The 19,717-nt window shown below is 39.5% G+C and overlaps 1 protein-coding gene across 8 annotated transcripts in view; it reads left to right on the top strand.

Annotated features, from left to right (window-relative positions):
- Positions 1-19,717, top strand: part of Stau2 (staufen double-stranded RNA binding protein 2) — a 309,083-nt gene that overhangs the window by 122,901 nt on the left and 166,465 nt on the right. For all 8 annotated transcript variants that reach the window (XM_041667874.1, XM_041667871.1, XM_041667868.1 and 5 more), the window contains 2 exons: positions 4,436-4,648; positions 15,320-15,457. In XM_041667874.1, coding sequence (XP_041523808.1) covers positions 4,436-4,648; positions 15,320-15,457 — 351 coding nt within the window. The remainder of the gene's footprint in view (positions 1-4,435; positions 4,649-15,319; positions 15,458-19,717) is intronic.

The following is a 19,717-nucleotide window of genomic DNA, read 5'->3' as shown; positions in this document are numbered from 1 at the left end:
GGGAATGATAGTACAAGATATTATAAAGAACAGCCACTGGCCATTCTGATTGTATAAGAACAGGGCACAGCAGCTGTGGATATTTCAAAGGCACCAACAGCCCTACCTTTAAAATAGTTGACAGACAAACCTGTATGGGTTAAGCAATGACCTTTAATAATAGAGAAACTGCAGGCTCTAGAACAGCTGATACAGGAGCAACTAGATGCTCAGCACATTGAAGAATTCCAACCAGCCCTTAGAATTTTCCTATATTGGTTTAAAAAACAATCTGGAAAATGAAGAATGTTAACAGATCTAAGAGCTGTTAATAGGTGATTCAGCCAATGGGCTCTCTACAGTCTGGCATTCCTTTGCCTTCTTTATTGCTAAAGGATGGCCTCTTATAGTTATTGATTTAAAAGATAGTTTCTTCACTATACCTTTGCAAGAAAAGGACAGAAAAATTATTATGCCTACTCATAATAATTCTCAGCTTGCTAAGAGAGATCAATGGAAGGTTCTCCCAAAGGGAATGTTAAATAACCCCACCCTTTGCCAATATTTTGTAAGTCAGCCGTTGGAAATGATACTTAAGCAGTTTCCGGAATCTATAGTTTACCATTACATTGATGACATTTTGCTATCTGTTTCAAATATAGATACTTTAGGGAAAAAATGAATAAGTAAAGAAAATTTTGCCTTGTTGGGGATTACAAATTGCAAAATACAAATAGGAGATTCTATTAATTATTTGGGTTATAAAATAGGTTTACCAAAAATTAGACCCCAAAAGATGCAAATTAGGAGAGATCCATTATAGACTCTAAATGACTTCCAAGGATTTCTAGGAGACATTTCTCATCTACAATACTCTATTGGGATAGATCCTGATGACTTGATTAATATAAACAAAACCTTACATTGCGACAAGGACTTAAATAGTCCCAGGGAATAATCAGCTGAAGCCAAAAGAGAATTTACTTTGCTTGAAGAGAAATTACAGGAGGTACACGTGGATCATGTGGATCCAAATCTTAACTGCATTCTGATCATATTACCCTCCAAACATTCCCTTACAGGAATTTTAATGCAGAGGGAAGATATTATCTTAGAATGGATCTTTTTACCACATAAACCAAGTAAAAAATTAAAAACTTATGTGGAAAAAGTCTCAGTGAATACCAAAAGGAAAATTGAGACTTTGTCAATTAGCAGAAATAATCCCAACAGAAACCTTTTAATAATGATGAAATTGACTAATTATGGGCAGAAAGTGAACCCTGGCAAAGAGCTTGTAGTAATTTTTTGGAAGAGATTAACAACAGTTATCCCAAAAGCAAGAGAATTCAACTTGTAAAGAGAACTAACTGTAGCCCCTACATTCTATACTAATGCAAATAAATCAGGAAAGGCAGGTTACAAATTAGAAAATTTAAGTAAAGTAGATCAAAGCCCTTATGATTCTTTCCAAAAGTCAAAATTATATGCTATTCTTATGGTACTAAGGGATTTTAAAGAACCTCTCAACATAGTTACTGATTCACAATATGCAAAAAGAGTTGTTTTGCATATTGAAACTATTGAATTTATACCAGATGATACAGAATTGATTTTATTATTTATCTAGTTACAAGATACAATCAGGAATAGGAATCATTCCATAAACATGACACACATCCGATCCCATATGGGTCTTCCAGGTCCTCTAACACAGGTAATGTAGAAATTAATCAATTATTGATTGGGAATGTGTTGAAGGCCATAGGATTTCATAAAAAAAATCACATCAATAGCAAAGGTTTAAAAAAGACTTTTCCATCACGTGGCAACAAGCCAAGGAAAATATAAGAAAATGTCCTACTTGTTCTTTATACGAACACCACTACCTGCACGAAGTAGCCCAAAGGGTATTCAGAGGAATGAAATTGGCAGATGGATGTGTTCCATTTTGTAGAACTGAAAAACTAAAATATGTATGCTATACCATTAATACCTATACAGGTTTTCAATGGGCAACTGCTTTGAGTTTGGAAAAAGGCTGATTCAGTAATCACACACTTACTAGAAGTTATAGCCATTATGGGTATGCTTGTGCAAATAAAGAAAGACAATGTTCTAGCTTATGTCTCTAAGAAAATTAAGCAATTTTTTTTGCTTATTATAATATAAAGAATATTACAGGTGTACCACACAATTTTACAAGTCAGGCAATTATTAAAAGATCAAACTGAACTCTAAAGGGTATGTTAAATAAACAGAAAGGAATGATAAAGACCCCCAGAAATCAATTGCATAATGCTTTATTAACTTTGAATTTTCTAAGGAACAGCAGCTGTGGAGAAACATTGGACAGCAGAAAAAGAACTACAGAATTAAATGAGCCAATATACTTTAAAAATGTACTGACCTCAGAATAGAAACCAGGACATGTGTTATGTTGGAGACAGGATTTTGCTTTTATTTCCAGAGCAGAAGAAAAGCTATGAATTCCATTAAAATTGATAAAAATTCGATTTGAACAAGAGACGCCTCTTAATTAGAAGAGATAATAGTTTATCAAACAGCTAAGCTGTTTGATCTAAACTAACCTATAAAGCTAACAAATGCCTTTCATTTGATCAGATATAACTTGCCAAAAGAGAATCTTCCCCAAATTAGGAAGTTGTTATTGGTAATGATCAGGAAAAAAGCTAAACAAAGGAAGTTAGATTCAAGGTTCTTGTTGTGTAAAGAAAAAAGGGGGATATAGATACAATAGGATAAAAGGGTAGATTATTGAATCTACTCTGGAAAAAAAGGGAGGAAGTAGATATGATAAGATAAAATGGTAGATTATTGAATCTACTCTTATAATCAACTACTAGTTTTAAATGTTTTACATTGGGTTGGACTTTTGTATATTGTATACATTTTTTTGTATATTGAGATTAATTTTGTTAGAACATACTGTACATACATTTCTACACTTGTTTAAGGTATCGTACCTATACAACTCATTTAGCAATGCAATGCAAATTTCTAGTCCTTGAAAATTATTACCAACTGTTTAGGATAATAAGGAAATGCGGGGTAGTAGTTAATCACCTATTACAATTGAACTTGTAGTCACTTTAGATATGTTTTCAAGGTCAGACAAAGATATATTTTAGATAGCCAAGTCATCTTCAAACACTTCAGAGATCTACAGAATATGCCATTAATAACATAGGTTCTTTTTTCTATGACATTGAGACCTGTCTTCTTGGAAGCACCAGTGTACTTCAGAGAAGATAATGGGCATCAAAGAAACTCCACATAAAGTTTGCTTTCTTTGTGGCAAAAGTAAGTCACTGGGCAAGAAAATGCCTTTGCCTTGACTGCTGACAGTATACTGTCCTAATTGGACAAGCAAGACACAAAGAAGAGTGACTGCCAGGTATTGTCAAGACAAGGTGGGACAGCCCTTCAGAATATCATGCTTCACAGAGAAGTCTGTTGGATGTTAGGCCTGTAGGCCGAAGATTGATGCCCCAACATTGCAGAGCAACTTTGGGTGACTGTCCAAGCAGCCAACTGTTTCTGTCATTACTCACATTTTTTAGAAGTTGCTTGCTTGCACTTTCTGCTTACTCAATATTATTTCCTTCTTGGGTCTCTGAGGTAGTTAAAGACTAGATAGTTAGTTTTCCTGTTTACCTGATGCAGAAAGCAAGTTATGATAGAGAGTAAATTAAGTACAAGAGTTTGGATCCACCAAGATAAGATGGATATGGAATATTTTCTCTGAATTTGTCAATTGTATATGGACTAGATATTGTTGATGTATTTATTGCCTGTATATACTGCATATAGTTATTGTTCTTTTTATATATAGTTTTTCTTATATTAGTTATAGCCTTTTTATGTGAGACATAAAAGGGGGAAATGTAATGATATTTCATTTGTATTTCAATAAATAAAGCTTGCCTGAAGATCAGAACATAAACCAGCCACACTAGTAGCCATACAGGCCAGGCAGTGGTGGAACACACATTTAATCCCAGCAGCCACACTAGTTAGCCATAGAGGCCGGGCAGTGGTGGTGTAGGCCTTTAATTCCAGCACTAGAGAGGAATAGAAAGCAGGATGAGACAGGAACTCACTCTCTTTCAATCTGAAGATTTCATAGAGGTAAGAACTCTCTAGAGGCTTGGCAGCTTTGCTTCTCTGATCTTCAGGTTGAACCCCGATACCTGTCTCTGGGTTTTAAATATTCGTTCTACAGCTTGTCAAGATTTCTTTCACTGTTGGTTAATTGAGAGTAAGAAATATTTTACATAAACATTGCTGTTCTCATACCTTAAACTAGATGTCTTAAAGAGATACTGTAATTTGGTATGGATCTCCAGATTAGTTGGAGAGACCATTTAGAAAGATTCATGCTGTTAAATACAAATGCCGGTATGTTGACTAATGTTCCACTTGCATTTAATAGGTTATTAAAGAAAGCGGACCCCCTCATATGAAGAGTTTTGTTACCCGGGTGTCAGTGGGAGAATTTTCTGCAGAAGGAGAGGGAAATAGCAAAAAGCTGTCCAAGAAGCGTGCGGCAACCACTGTCTTACAGGAGCTTAAAAAACTCCCACCTCTTCCTGTGGTAGAAAAGCCAAAACTATTTTTTAAAAAACGCCCTAAAACAATAGTAAAGGTAAGCATGTACGCGTGGATACCCTTGTCTTTGACTTAATTACTGTAGTGATGGGCCACAGCAATACTGACCACAAATATGGTTTTTGCACTATAAAATCACAATAGAGCAGAAAAATTATATAGCATTTTTAATATACTTGTCTATGTTAATGTGTATTTATATAATTTAAATATTGTAAACACCACTGAGTTAGAGTTGCCTTAAGTTTCTAGTAACATGCTGTAAAGGTTTATAGCTTAGGAACAAATGTTACCCCACACAGCCTACATGTATATCATCTATGTTTGTGTGAGTACACTGTGATGTCTACATAGAAACAAAAATCATGCGATGACATTTTCTCAGGATGCATCTCCATTGTTAAGTGACATATGACTATAGTATGCTAGCTATAGGCTGTTGACATAGGTTTCTTAAGACAGATCTCTGAACCAATGGGAAAAAAATAACTTCAGTCTCTTTTCTCCCCTCCTTTCTGTCCCTGTCTATCCCTCCTTTCTTCTATCTGCCAAGGCTTCATTTCTTTCCTGTACCCTGTTCTAAATCAAGATGTGGATTTTGTGACTATAAATTAATGATAATTTTATTCCTTTATGTATTTGTGCTTCTTAGCATTCATTTGTGTCTTGTTTAATATAATTCTCATCATGACCATGTAAAGTAGATGATATTATCCCTCATTTTATTGTTTTATTTTGTATGTGATGTGCATACATGTGTATATGTATGTTTGCATGAATATAGGTAAGTGTGCTCCTGTGTGTGCATGTGTGTTCAGGTCTGAGGTTAACACCGGGTGTCTTCCTTGATCAGTCCCCATTTATTTTTCGAGGAAGAGACTCAGTTAAACCTAGAGCTTACCAATTCAGCTAGCCATCCTGCTTGGAGGAATACCCAATCTCTGCCGTGATATACTAGGATTCTAGGCAGGCCACCATGCCACTGGATATTTTTGTGGGTGTTGGGGACCACTGTGGTCCTCATACATGGTCTGTAAAAGGATTTTTCTTTTTGGGCTGCCATTTCGCCAAAAATGACATGGAGACTTATTATTAATTATGAAAGGTTGGCCTTAGCTTAGGCTTGTCTCTTTAGCTCTTATAACTTAAATTAACCCATATCTTTTAATCCACATTCTTTTATGTGGCTCAGTTACCTTTACTCTGTAGTACCCATCCTGCTTCCTCCACACTGGCTGGCGACTCTGCTATTCTTCTTCTTCCCAGGCCTCTCTGGCCCCAGAACCTCTTCTTGCCTAGCTAATTCAACTCTTTATTAAACCAGTCACAGTGACACATCTTCACACAGTGTAAAGGAATATTCTATAATAGTGGGCAGCAAACATTTTACCTTCTAAGCTATCTCCCAGACACTATTCCTCATTTTCTAAGTAAGGCTTTACAAAGCAAGCTCAGATAATTTGCTGATTTCTGTTTGGCCGTCTTGTGGCGTAGCCTGAACTGTTCTGACCCAGTGTTTTGCAATAGCAGCAGCAACAGCATTGCCAATAGTACTGCACTGTAACTTCTTAACATGATCTGTAGCAGGGCACAGAGAATAGTCACATAATAATGCAGTGGGGATGACAGAAACATCAAGTGGAAATTGTATAGCACCCTCTGTGCCTGGCTTTGTCATGCTTAGTCCTCATGGTAGACCTCTGAGATCAATGTATTTGTTTCTCTTCATTCCCCAACCTCGTCAAGGACGAATACAGAACATACAGCTTTTCAAGGTGTTGTAACTAGTTCTTTTATTGGGTCATATTTTATTTACATTAAAAAAGGTTTAAAAAAAAGTCAAAGTTGGGCATGGATGACTTAGCATTTAGTACAGACAGTGTCAAATGCTCAGTGTAGTGACCCGAGTGGAACTGGAGTTCTGTGCTGCTGGAAAGCCTGAGACTGCTGCATTTCAGTTCCTAACTCAGCTCACTTGTCATGCAAGACTTAAGAGGCAGCGATGAATTTCTGGTGTTTGACTTGTACAGGGATACACTTTGCATGTTTTTATAGGGTTTTCACCTTTGTGCCTCTATTTTATTTGAAAATGCATACATTATACAAAAATATATAACTACATGCTTTTTTTTTTAATGAGAACTGACTTTGTTTTACTTAGATGAAAATGTAAGGTGTGCATTCCCTGACCTGCATTCCTTGTGTTAATGTAGAGATAAATGGTAAAAACAAATGCACAAGGATCCACTGATCATGAGCCACGGTGGATCTGAAGAAAAGTGCTGTGCTCGCATGTGCTCTGAGCACCTGGCAGAGAGTAGGGTGTAGCTGTTATGAGTGCTGCCTTTGCCATCAGTTTTGAGCATGACTTCCTGCCCTGAGCAAACTGTATAGTGTTTCTAATCAAGTGTGGATAATACTTGTACTTGCTTCATAAAATTGTCTTTACTTGAAACAGCCCACAGAAATATTTTTAAATTACTGTTATAATAATTATTCAAGTATTAAGATGGTATATTATCTGATACTGTCATATGAACATAACCATAACCTATCATAAATTTTCTAATTTAGTCTCTAGCTTTTCTATGATGAAAGAACAGTGCTTTATATAAAAATGGTCCCATAAGATTGATCACACTATCAAACTCTGGTCAATCTTAATAAACTAAGAATATTAAGCTGTTAAGCTAGATAAAGATACGTACATTTCTAAAGTGGTATAAAAATCTAATTCCTGCATTAGCTACTGAAAAACTGTTGTTAAGATGTTATCTTCCAGATTCTAGAGAAGGGGAAAACAGTGCTTTTAATATATTTATAAGCATGTTATTCTGGAACATTCTCCAACCCTCTTTCTCCTAGGCTGGATGCCTCTCCGAGCCTCTTACTCTAGGTTGGAAAACCACCCTGCATTCTTCCCTGCATACATCACAGTTGGAAGGACTTGTGCTATGTCTGTCTTATGTAAAATAAAACTTGGAGATTTTCCTAAATGTAGGCCATTTTGAGAAAGAAACCTCTTATAGTGAGCTGGAATCTAGATGGTTTTAAATATAATTATATTGTAGACCAATAAATAGATTTTTGGATTATTATATTGAGTTTTTATTATTTTCTTCATGTCTTTATATAGCTTACTCACCTGGGATATATGATTCCTTATGTTCAATAGAAGTAAAGAAGATCTGTGATGAGTTAACTTCATTCTTCTTGAAATAATAAGACTATCACGTTGTCTCATTATCCCTAACATTTCTGTGATGTATCATACAGGGGAGGCCATTTGTGTTTGAGGAACACAAGTTTCCAGCCCAGAGTCAAGTTTCAGATTCAGTTCTTTCTGCCCAGAGCGTCCACTAGAAACTGGCTAATTGTGAATTCCTTTCGTATTTAAAGATGGAATTTGGAGTGACCCTCTTAACATGTACAGCTCATCAGATGACCTCTGGGATTTTATCTGTTTTTTATATAGTTGTCTTCTTTAAGATAAGATTTCAAAGGAGGCTTTCCAGTATTGGAGATAAAATTTTCTGGATACAGTTTTTGTAAGACTACCCGTACTGGTTTTTAGGATAATCTGAGACTTGATAGCTAAGTAATAACTTAACTGTCAAGGGCATAGTAATTTCAATCAAGGAAAGAAATCAAGCCACTAATAATGTTCTCAGATTTCTATTTTGTGGTTCACTGTCACTAAAATCTCTATCAGTAGTTGTTTCTTTGGAACATAGAGACATCTTTAGAAGAGCCTGAGATTCATCAGAAATAAAAGCATTACAGACAGCCTCCTGTTGGAAGGACAGATTTATTTGAGTATCTTAATGTATGTGGTGGCAACTTTCAAGTGCCATAGCTCCTTAACATTTTTATTAGGATCTTACTTAGACTTTTTAGGTATGGTCTGTACTTGGCATTTTCATCATCTCTTTTACAGTGGCTCCTTTTCCAAAGCTTTTTCTTTTATTTCTGAGATTATAAGTACTTCATTTTCTCCTCCTTTTTCCTTTCTCCATACACTTCCTTATACTCATCTCGCTCCCTTTCAAATTCATGGCCTCCTTTTTCCATTAATTGTTGCCACATACATATACATACATACATACATACATACATATATTCCTAAATATAACCTCGGTCTCTATAATGCAACTTGCATGCGTATAGTTTCAGGGCTGGCCACTTAGTATTGGATAACCAATTGGTATGTTCTTCCCTGGGAAGGACCATTTCTCTCTCCCTTGGCATTCCTTAGTTACCTATAGTTCTTTGTGTAGGGTTGAGACCCCATGATCTTTCCCCTATCCGCTTTGGCATATTGTTTGTGTTCAGTTCATGTTTAGGCAGCCATGTTGGTGAGTCTTTATACATGTAGCTTCTGACTTTACTAGGAGATCCTCTGGCTCTCACTGTCTTACAGCCCTCTTTTCTGCCTTGGGTGTTCCCTGAGCCTTGGGTGCAGGAACTGTTTTGTATATACCCATTGGAATTGAGCTCCACAGTTTGCTCTTTGATTGGTTATGGTTTGCTTTAATGGTCTCCATCTGTTGCGAAGAGAAATTTCCTGAATGAGGGGTATTTATACCACAGGCATTTACCTGTGGGTATAAGGACAAATATTTAGGATGGAGTTAGGGATTATACTACTTTAGTAAAGTGGTGGTTACAGGTTCTCAAAGATCCATGCTTCCCTAACGCTCAGTAGCTACCTGGGTTTCTGGTACCAGGCATGATTTTCTCTTGTTGAGGAGATTTAAATGCCATTAGAGACTGGTGGTTAGTACTAAGGTATGAGCTGCTGCTACACCCTTAGAGTTATGGTGCCATGCTGGTATTGGATATGATTCACAGGCAGCATAGCTGGCTGGACTGTTGGTTGTCACCCTCCTCTGGAAGCTTGCAGGGTGCTCTCTGGGCCTCTGAAAGCTGGGCCTCAGGGAGGAGGCCTTCAGGTCAGTTCCAGCTCAAGGGCCTCTGAACCCTGTATCTGCAATGCATGGTGTCTTGAGCAATAAGAGCCTCCACCTCTGGAGGGCAGCCATGGGCAATAGCAATAGTCTGTATGTCTTGGGAGTCCCTGACAACCCTGACCAGCACCTCAAAGGGGGGCTTCTCAGGCCTGGTGCTGGGATTTTATTAGGTGGTCTTTGGTTCGTGGAAGGAACATTGATAGCCCACGTGAGGAAATTTCATTTATACAGGTACTGACATGTATCACAGTTTTACAGCTTTTGTTTCAGTATGATTCCTTGTGACTTTTTTTTAGACAGTCTTACTGGTATTTTACCTTTCCCTCCTATTTTTTTTCTTTTTTTTCCTTTTTATCTATTTTTTTCCCATTCAAAAATTTACACTTCCTCCCCTCCTCCCATTCCCCTCCCTCCCATAGAGAGGGCAGGGAACCCTACCCTGTGGGAAGTCCAAGGCCCTCCCCCTTACATCCAGGCCTAGGAAGCTTTGCGTCCAAATAGACTAAGGTCCCAAAAAGCCAGTACATGCAGTAGAAACAAGTCCCAGTGCCTTTATCAATGGCTTCTCAGTCAGCCCCCATTGTCAGCCACATTCAGAGAGTCCAGTTTGATCACATGTTTGTTTAGTCCCGGTCCAGCTGGATTTGGTGAGCTCCCATTAGAACAGGCATGCTGCCTCAGTGGGTGGACCAACCCCTCGCGGTCCTGACTTCCTTGCTCGTCTTCTCCCTCCTTCTGCTCTTCAAATGGACCTTGGGAGTTCAGTCCATTCCTCTGATGAGGGTCTCTGTCTCTATCTCCATCCGTTGCTGGACAAAGATTCTATGGTGATATTTGAAATAATCATCAGTGTGGTAGTGGGGCAAGGCCAGTTCAGGCACCCCCTCCTCTCTGCCCAAGGACCTAGCTGGGGACATCCCTGTGGACACCTGGGATCCCCTCTAGAGCCAAATCTCTTGCCAACCCTAAAATGGCTCCCTTAATGTAGATACCTTCTTCCCTGCTCCTATATCCTCCCTTCCTCCATCTCCACCCTTCCACTCCCCCAAGCTCTCTCCAGTCTTTCCTTTCTCCCTTCCCTCTCCCCTTCTCCCCTTCCTCCAACCCACCCCCACCCCGACCATCACCCCCCATGCTCCCAATTTTGCCCGGCAATCTTATTTGCTTCCAATTTCCAGGAGGATCTATATATGTTTTTCTTTGGGTTCACCTTGTTATTTGGCTTCTCAAGGCTTGCGAACTGTAGGCTTAATGTCCTTTGTTTATGGGTAGATTCCACTAATGAGTGAGTGCATACCATATTTATCTTTTTGGGTCTGGGTTATCTCTCTCAGGATAGTGTTTTCTATTCCCATCCATTTGCATGCAAAATTCAAAATGTCATTATTTTTTACTGCTGAGTCTAATGTTTATATATTCCACACTTTCTTTATCCATTCTTCCATTGAGGGGCATCTAGGTTGTTTCCAGGTTCTGGCTATTACGAATAATGCTGCTATGAACATAGTTGAACAAATGCTTTTGTAGTATGATTGGGCATCTCTTGGGTATATTCCCAAGAGTGGTATTGCTGGATCCTGAGGTAGATTGATTCCCAATTTCCTGAGAAACCGCCACACTTATTTCCAAAGTGGTTGCAGAAGTTTGCATTCCCACCAGCAATGGATGAGTGTTCCCTTTACTCCACATTGTCTCCAGCATAGTCTATCATTGTTTTTGATTTTAGCCATTCTGACATGTGTAAGATGGTGTCTCAAAGTTGTTTTGATTTGCATTTCCCTGATCACTAAGGAGATTGACCAGGCATCCTACTAAATGGGAGAAGATCTTCACTAACCCTGCATCAGACAAAGGTCTGATCTCTAAAGAACTCAAGAAACTGGACATGAAAATTCTAATTAACCCAATTAAAAAATGGGGTACCGAACTGAAAAGAGAATTCTCATCAGACGAAGTTCAAATGGCCCTCCTTTTTTTTTTTTTTTTTTTTTTGAGACAAGGTTTTTCTATAGCTTTGGTGCCTGTCCTGGAACTAGCTCTTGTAAACCAGGCTGGCCTCCAACTCATAGAGATCCATCCACCTGCCTCCGCCTCCCGAGTACTGGGATTAAAGGCGTGCGCCGCCACCACCTGCCTGGTTCCCTCCTTTTTTATTTAACCTCCTCCCAGTCCCAAATTAAAGACCCTTCTTTTTTCTACTGATCACTTATACTTTGCAGGTGACCCTTTATTATTTATTTAATCTGTAGTTTTGCATATAGTAGACCTTAGCAAGAGCTAACCGTCTCCATTGCTCTCTCTCTCGTGTCCAGCCTAAACAATTTCAGCTGTGAGGTTTACAATTTTTTTTCTAATACTGAATGCCTTAGATATAGTCTCATCAGTTTAGTGAATTAGGTACAACTTCCAAGAACAGAACACAAAAGGTTTTGAGAGTAGGAAAAGATACTTTAAAAAATATGTTTTAATTAATTCTTTGGGAATTTCATATAATACATTTTGATCATATTCACACCCACACCTTCTGCCAAATCTCCATATATCTATCTCCTATTTCCCCGTCTTCCCTGACTTTATGTCCTTTTCTTTTTTTATTGATTTTTAGTGAGCTCTACATTTTTCTCTGCTCCCCTCCCTGCCTTTCCCTTCCCCTCTTCAATCCTCCCTCAAGGTCCCCATGCTCCCAAGGAGAGCTTGTCTTTTTCTACTTTCTACTTCCCATGAAGACTATATCTATGTAAGTCTCTCTTAGTGTCCTCATTGTTGTCTATGTTCTCTGGGATGTTGGCTTGTAGTCTGGTTTTCTTTGCTCTATGTTTAAAAACCACCTATGAGTGAATACATGTGATAATTGTCTTTCTGTGTCTAGGTTACCTCACTTAAAATAATGTTTTTTAGTGCCATCCATTTTTCTGCAAAATTCAAGATGTCATTATTTTTTATGCTGTGTAGTACTCCATTGTGTAAATGTACCACATTTTCCTTAGCCATTCTTTGGTCAAGGGGCATTTAGGTTGTTTCCAGGTTCTGGCTATGACAAACAATGCTGCTATGAACATAGTTGAGCACATGTCCTTGTGGCACAATTGAACATCCTTTGGATATATACCCAAAAGTGGTATTACTGGGTATTGAGGAAGGTTATTCCTAATTTTCTGAGAAATTGCCACACTGACATTCAAAGGGGCTGTACCAGCTTGCATTCCCACCAGCAATGCACAAGTGTTCCCTTTTCCCCATAACCTCTCCAGCATAAGTTGTCATGAGTGTTTTTGATCTTGGCCATTCTTACAGGTGAAAGATGGAATCTCAGAGTTGTTTTGATTTGCATTTCTCTGATGACTAAGGATGTTGAACATTTCCTAAAGTGTCTTTCAGCCAGTTTATATTCCTCTGTTAAGAGTTCTCTGTTTAGGTCTGTACTCCATTTTTTTAAATTGGGTTATGTATTCTTTTTGTGACCAATTTCTTGAGTTCTTTGTATATTTTGGAGATCAGACCTCTGATGTGGGTTAGTGAAGATCTTTTCCCATTCTGTTGGTTGTCATTTTGTCTTGTTGGCCATGTCCTTTACTTTATAGAAGCTTTTCAGTTTCAGGAGGTCCCATTTATTAATTGTTTCTCTCAGTGTATGTGCTGCTGCGGTTATATTTAGGAAGTGGTCTCCAGTGCCAATGCATTCAAGTATATTTCCCACTTTCTCTTCTATAAGGTTCAGTGTGGCTGGCTTTATGTTGAGGTCTTTGATCCATTTGGACTTGAGTTTTTTGCATGGTGATAGATATGGGTCTGTTTTCATTCTTCTACATGTTGATGTCCAGTTATGCCAGCACCACTTGTTAAATATGCTTTCTTTTTTCCACTGATATTTTTTATTTTTTGCTACTTTGTCAAAAATCATGTGTTCGATGTATAGATTGATAGCCAGGTCTTCTATTTGGTTCCATTGGTTCTCCTGTCTGTTTTTATGCCAATACCTGGCTGTTTTCAGTACTGTAACTCTGTAGTAGAGTTTGAAGTCAGGGACTGTGATACCTCCAGAAGTTCCTTTATTATTCAGGATTGTTTTGGCAATCCTGGCTTTTTTTGCTTTTCCATATGAAGTTGAGTACCGTTCTTTTGAGGTCTGTGAAGAATTTTGCTGGGGTTTTGATGGGCATTGCATTGAATCTGTAGATTGCTTTTGGTAAGATTGCCTTACAATCCTGTTTTAAAAACTTATTTATTTTGTGTTTGTGTATGCACATATGTGGAGTTCAGAGGACAACTTGGAGGTTCAGTTCTTTCTTCCCCCACTATGGATTTTGAAGACTGAGTTCTGGGCATCCTGCCGAGCTATCTCACTGGTCCTGATGTTTGTAGTCTTTTACTCTTTTTCAAGTTTCTCCTTTACCCCTAGTGGTTCAGTTCAGTCTTCAGAGAAACAGTTCCCAAGTGTGCTTCTGTGTTCTACACCATGTGTCCACATTGTTACTGAGTAAATCACAGGCACCTCAAATTCAGTGTCCAGAATTTGTCATGTTCTGTTGTAAGTCTTTCTTTATCTAGTGGCTGGAAGCATTATCTATCTGAAACTGAAGTTTCTTTTTACCCTTTTGTCCAGTAAATCATCAGATCCTGTTGGTACCTCACCTAAATGTTTCTCTAGTCTTGCCATCCCTTGTAAGTCAGGTGACAATGTACTTTATAGTTGGCACTACTCAGGAATGTTTTTAGTTCAGGCATTCGAGGCCAGCCTGACAACATAGTAAGTAAGCTACCACTTTTTATCCTCCTATCTCCTACGAGCTGTTGTTATTCCTCTTCTGTCTTGGTTAGGGTTGCTATTGCTGTGATGAAACACCATGATTAAAAACAGCTTAAGTTTCCACATCACAGTTCATCAAAGGAAGTTAGAACAGGACTCAAGCAGGGCAGGAACCTGGAGACAGGAGCTGAGGCAGAGACCATGATGGGGTGCTGCTTATTGGCTTGCTCATCATATTTCCTATAGAACCCAGTACCACCAGCCACAATAGGCTGGGCCCTACAGCACCAATCACTAATGAAGAAAATCCCTGCAGGCTTGCATCCAGCCGGAATCTATGGAGGTGTTTTCTTTATTGAGGCTCCCTTTTCTCAGACGTCTCTAGCTTGTATCAGTTGACTTAAAACCCCGCTCACCTTCTTACCTGTTGGGGCTGCTGGACATCTCAGATTTACCAAGCTGGTGGGTGTATATTTATATTTCACCATGGTCTTAATATGCATTTGCCAAGTTCTAATGAAGTTGATTAATCTTTCTTTCCATTTCCATTCTTGTGATACATCTGTTTATCACTTTTTACCCATTTTCTTAATATTTTTTTTCAGGAGTTTCTAAAAGTATGTTTTGGAGCCTGGATCAATCTTTTTAACGTTATATGTTGCAAGTATCTGCTCACAGTTCATGTCTTTCCCTGTCCTTTTCTTCTTTCTATTGCTGCTTGGGAGTGACCCTCCCCCACCCTGAAGAGATCACCCAGTTTTAAAGTATAAACAATCCGGCTTTTCTCTACTATCTCTGAACCCCAGTCCCATGGAAGCCTAAATGTTGGGTCCATTTTACAAATTTCTGTTGCAGCTCTTTCTAATGACTGATTTACCCCTTCCAGTCGGTTCTGGTGAGCTGGGGATGCACTAGGGAAACGGTGCTTTTCCCAGGGTCTAATAAGTTTCACACTCAAGATTCTGAAATCTTTCCTAAATTCTTCTTTCAGGCTGGCCCTGAGTACGGTCAAGGAATGAACCCCATCAGCCGCCTGGCCCAAATCCAGCAGGCCAGAAAGGAGAAGGAGCCTGATTATGTCTTACTTTCGGAACGAGGGATGCCTCGCCGTCGAGAGTTTGTGATGCAGGTATTTTTAGCCATCACAGTGAATGTTTCAGAAGTCAGTGAAAAGATTGAGGCGTTGCCAGGGTGGCATAGGGTTGTTGTGGAGGCAGGCCGGGTCTGGGAGGCTGTGTAACTCTTACAGCATTCATTCTTTTTAGGCTGACCTATCAACTTGGAAACATGCTGGTGTCAAGGACATGTCAGCTAGACAGCATGGGATTTGGGAGGGCCTGTGAGTTCACATGGGTTATTTACCACAGACTTTATCACTTGATGTCTGTCTCTTAGCGTTCCATGTTGCATTTTACATCAGGGTGATTGACTATTACCATCAGAGACAAAGGGAATTAGAAACAAATTAAGAAGGGGAGATGTAGGGATGGAAGTGGGCCAAGGGCATAAGGTTACAGAGCCCTCTGGAAAATTAGAATGTCTGGCCTGGCCAGTTGACCATGGTGGGGACTGAGGGAGAGACCTAACTCTATTTTGCAACCAAGAAACTTGAAGACTGTTTGCTCTGTATGAGCTAGGAGTCAGGTCAGATAGCAAAATTGCCTTCTTCTTTTCAAGCCTGTGTGACCCATCTATGTTTGTCAGTTCAAGCCATACTCTTGGAGCAATCTTGGTTCTATTTTTTTTATAGGAAACATATCCAGGGCTGGTGAAATGGCTAAGTAACTAAGAGTGTGTACTCCTCTAAGAGTGTATACTCCTCTCCTCGTGCAGAGGGCCTGAGTTCAGTTCTTAACACTCCATCATCGCAACAGGCAGTTCGTGTCTGCCTCTAACTACAGCGCCAGGAGATGGGGTTTTCAGACACCCCTGGTCTCTTTGGGCACCTACACTTGTAGTCATATACGTACACAGACACACACACACACACACGCACACGCGTGCACACATACACACGCACTTGAAAATAAAATAAATCTTTAGACAGAATACTGAACAGCAAGAAGAAAATAGTATACTGGGCCCCATCCAGCAAATAAGGTCTTTGCCACGCTGGTCAGCGTGACTTCTCAATGTCCTCCTGGTTTTTTTATTCCTCTATAGAAATTTTAAAGCTAATTTCTAACCTTGTTGTTTTAGACTTAACCAAGTGTATAGCTCTGAAAATTATAATATTTTTGCGGTAATATTTAGTAGAAGATCCTAATAACCAGTGTATACTTAAATTTTCTTTATTGTGTTTGAACTTTAAAATTTTTCTCTTGCGAAAGAAACTTATAGTCAAACCCAAGGATCTTACTTTTCATACTATACAGATAAAATCAACAACAATTTACTAAGTATTGACTACATATCAGATAATCTCAGCATCCAAATATGGATCCTCATATTAATTACTCACACATAGCTAAGTTTTGCACTTCTGTATGTATGTAATACCAGATATTGATAAATGTGGGGCCATAGTAAACATTTACTATGTTGTTGTTGTTTTCCTGTCAGACCTCTGGAAACCCCAAGGCTCCCAGCCAGGAGTTCCCTGTAATGAGTGGTGTCTAGATGTCATTAGAACCCAGAGCAGTGCTCTGGCGTCTTCACTACAGAGAATGTATTCATTGCTTTTGCTGTTATAGTCTTAGTTCTTAAGAAGTCAAGGATCTGCTTAGTGGATACCAAAGGTTGAAAATACAGACACGTATTTGGATATATCTGCTTTGGGTTGTGTTATACAGTTCCTTTTCCATGGAGTGTACTGAATGCCCTTTGAGAGAGGAGTTTGTATTTGGTTAGCTCCCATTGTATGGCATTCATAAACATTCAAGTCAAGTGGGGGACATTTTGCTATGCTTTTACACTGGATTCAAATTGTGTTGCCCTCTCTCCTGGATGCTCCAGTAGATTCATTATAATATTTTTTTTTCTGATTTTTCAAGACAGGGTTTCTCCGTAGCTTTTGGTTCCTGTCCTGGAACTAGCTCTTGTAGACCAGGCTGGCCTTGAACTCACAGAGATCCGCCTGCCTCTGCCTCCCGAGTGCTGGGATTAAAGGCGTGTGCCACCACCACCCGGCTGATTCATTATAACATTATAACAACCTTATTAAAGGAAAGACTTTTATATAAACTCATTAAGAAGTATTATGGTATAATTGAATATAGAAGAAAATATATCTAGAAATCATGTTTGTTTTTACCTATGATACCTCCCCAAACTGAGTTTGTATGTTACAAAATGAATACAAGTTACTTGCATTGATTACTGAATAAGAAAAGAAAATTTTGATGACATTATTTGTATAGTTCCAAAGCAGATTTATTCCTTGGGGGTAGGAGTATTGTTGGGGGTTCAGCTCATGTAAATGATTATTTAAAGACAAAAATCTGATCATCTTATATCTGCAACATAATAGAGAGGTGCTTTGCTCGGGCATTAATATTTTAGTGTAAAATCTTATTTGTAATTTTATAATCTCCGAGCTTTGTAGGAAGATGACCCGTGTGCATCTTTTACTTTTATAATGAAGTGATTCTTTGAGCTGCCATTGTGTTTAACAAGGAATGAGAATCTCAGCAGTGTGGCTTTTCAGCCTTGGATTACTCTGGGTTAACAACTCAGACTATTGAATTAACTGCTCACAGTCAGTTGTGTGAGGCAAGGGATGGGTGAGGAGGGAAAATGAGTCTGGGAAACACCTGGTAGGAAGGAAAGACGTCTTAAGAAAGGATCAGAATAGGTCAGGTGGAAACCTGGCAGACACAGATAAACATTTGGTGCCAGAATAGGGAGAGCACTGCAGTCAAGACCAAATGCAGGAGCCTGGGTCCGATGGGTGTCAGGCCGGCGGAGGTAGATGTGGGGCTAAAGCAGGGAATGCTGGACGGAGAGTCAGTGAGGTGTGTAGCTTGTGAAAGCAGGTGAAAGTTTTTCAGCAGCTGCTTGCTCACTGATCTTTGGTTTCTGTTTACTTTGGTGAACATTTTGACTCCCCTCTCCCCTCCTCCAGAGAAGCAGAGGAGGTTTTTGATGCAGCTGGTCTAATCTTTTCACCAACAGTTGTTCCAGAACAGTGTAAGGGCTGGTCAGTCTGGGGAACCAGCCAAGCCCTGAAAAAATAGCAGGTATTAGAAGGGAATAGCTGAGGATGGGAACACATCTTCCTTAGGGCTTGTGCCGAGGTCAGGGTCAGGCCAACAATGATAGGGCAGGGACTTTGAGTTCACGCTGCTCCAAGGGACTGCCATGAGTGTCTGGTACAGCAGTGCTTCTCAGCACAGTCCACAGAAGGCCATGAACTGGCATCAGGTGGACTTCTCACTAGGGAGAAAAGCAACGACCTGTATGAAACCACATTTGCACTACGTGTGTGAGAGTTTTCCAGCAGCTCTGCAGTGAATGCTTTTGTAGTTTCAGCTGCTACAGCAGCTGTCTTTTAGGCTCTCTACTGAGATACCTTGGGAGTACATTTCTTTACTTATTATTTTGAATGTTTATGTTTAAGTTTCTATTTTTTTGCCTTTGTGTTGTAGATACCATTTTTTTTAAACAGTCTCTTTTCATTTTATGTACCAACCCAAGTTCCCACTCCCTCGCCTCCTCCCACTCCTCAGAGAGGGTAAGGCCTCCCACGGGGAGTCAACGAAGTCTGGCACCTCACTTTGAGGCAGGACCAATGCCCTCCCCCATATACCTAGGCTGAGCAAGGTATCCCTCCAATGAGAATGTGCTCCAAAAATGCCAGTTGAAACACAGGATAAATCCTGGTACTACTGTCAGTGGTTCCACTGACTGCCCAAGCCACAAAACTGTCACCCACATTCAGAGAGCCTAGTTTAGTCAAGTTCCCCCACTGTCAGTCCAGAGTCAGTGAGTTCCCACTAGGTCAAATTAGCTGTTTCTGTGGATATCCCCCTCATTGTCTTCACACCTTTGCTCATATTGTTGCTCCTTCCTCTCTTCATCTAAACTCTGGGAGCTCGGCCCAGTGATTAGCTATGAATCTCTGCATCTGATTCCATCAGTTGCTGGATGTAGGTTCTATGATGACAATTAAGGTAGTCATCAATCTGATTACAGGGGCACCCTCTCCACTATTGCTTGGGATCTTAGCTGGGGTCATCCTTGTGGATTCCTGGTAATTTCCCTAGTGCCAGGTTTCTCAATAACCTCATAATGGCTTCCTCAATCAAGATAGCTCTTTCCTTGCTCTCATCTCTGTCCTTCCCCCATTTTGACCATCGTTCTCCTTCCCCCTCCCCTTCCCATCTCCTGATCCCCTTTCACCCTCCCTTCCCCCCCCCTCATGCTCTCAATTTACTCAGAAGATCTTATC

Source organism: Microtus oregoni, unplaced genomic scaffold, assembly GCF_018167655.1.
Source record: "Microtus oregoni isolate MIOR12 unplaced genomic scaffold, Mior012 000017F_ref0000208, whole genome shotgun sequence".
Lineage (NCBI taxonomy): Eukaryota > Metazoa > Chordata > Mammalia > Rodentia > Cricetidae > Microtus > Microtus oregoni.
This window is presented reverse-complemented; position numbering and strand designations above follow the sequence as displayed.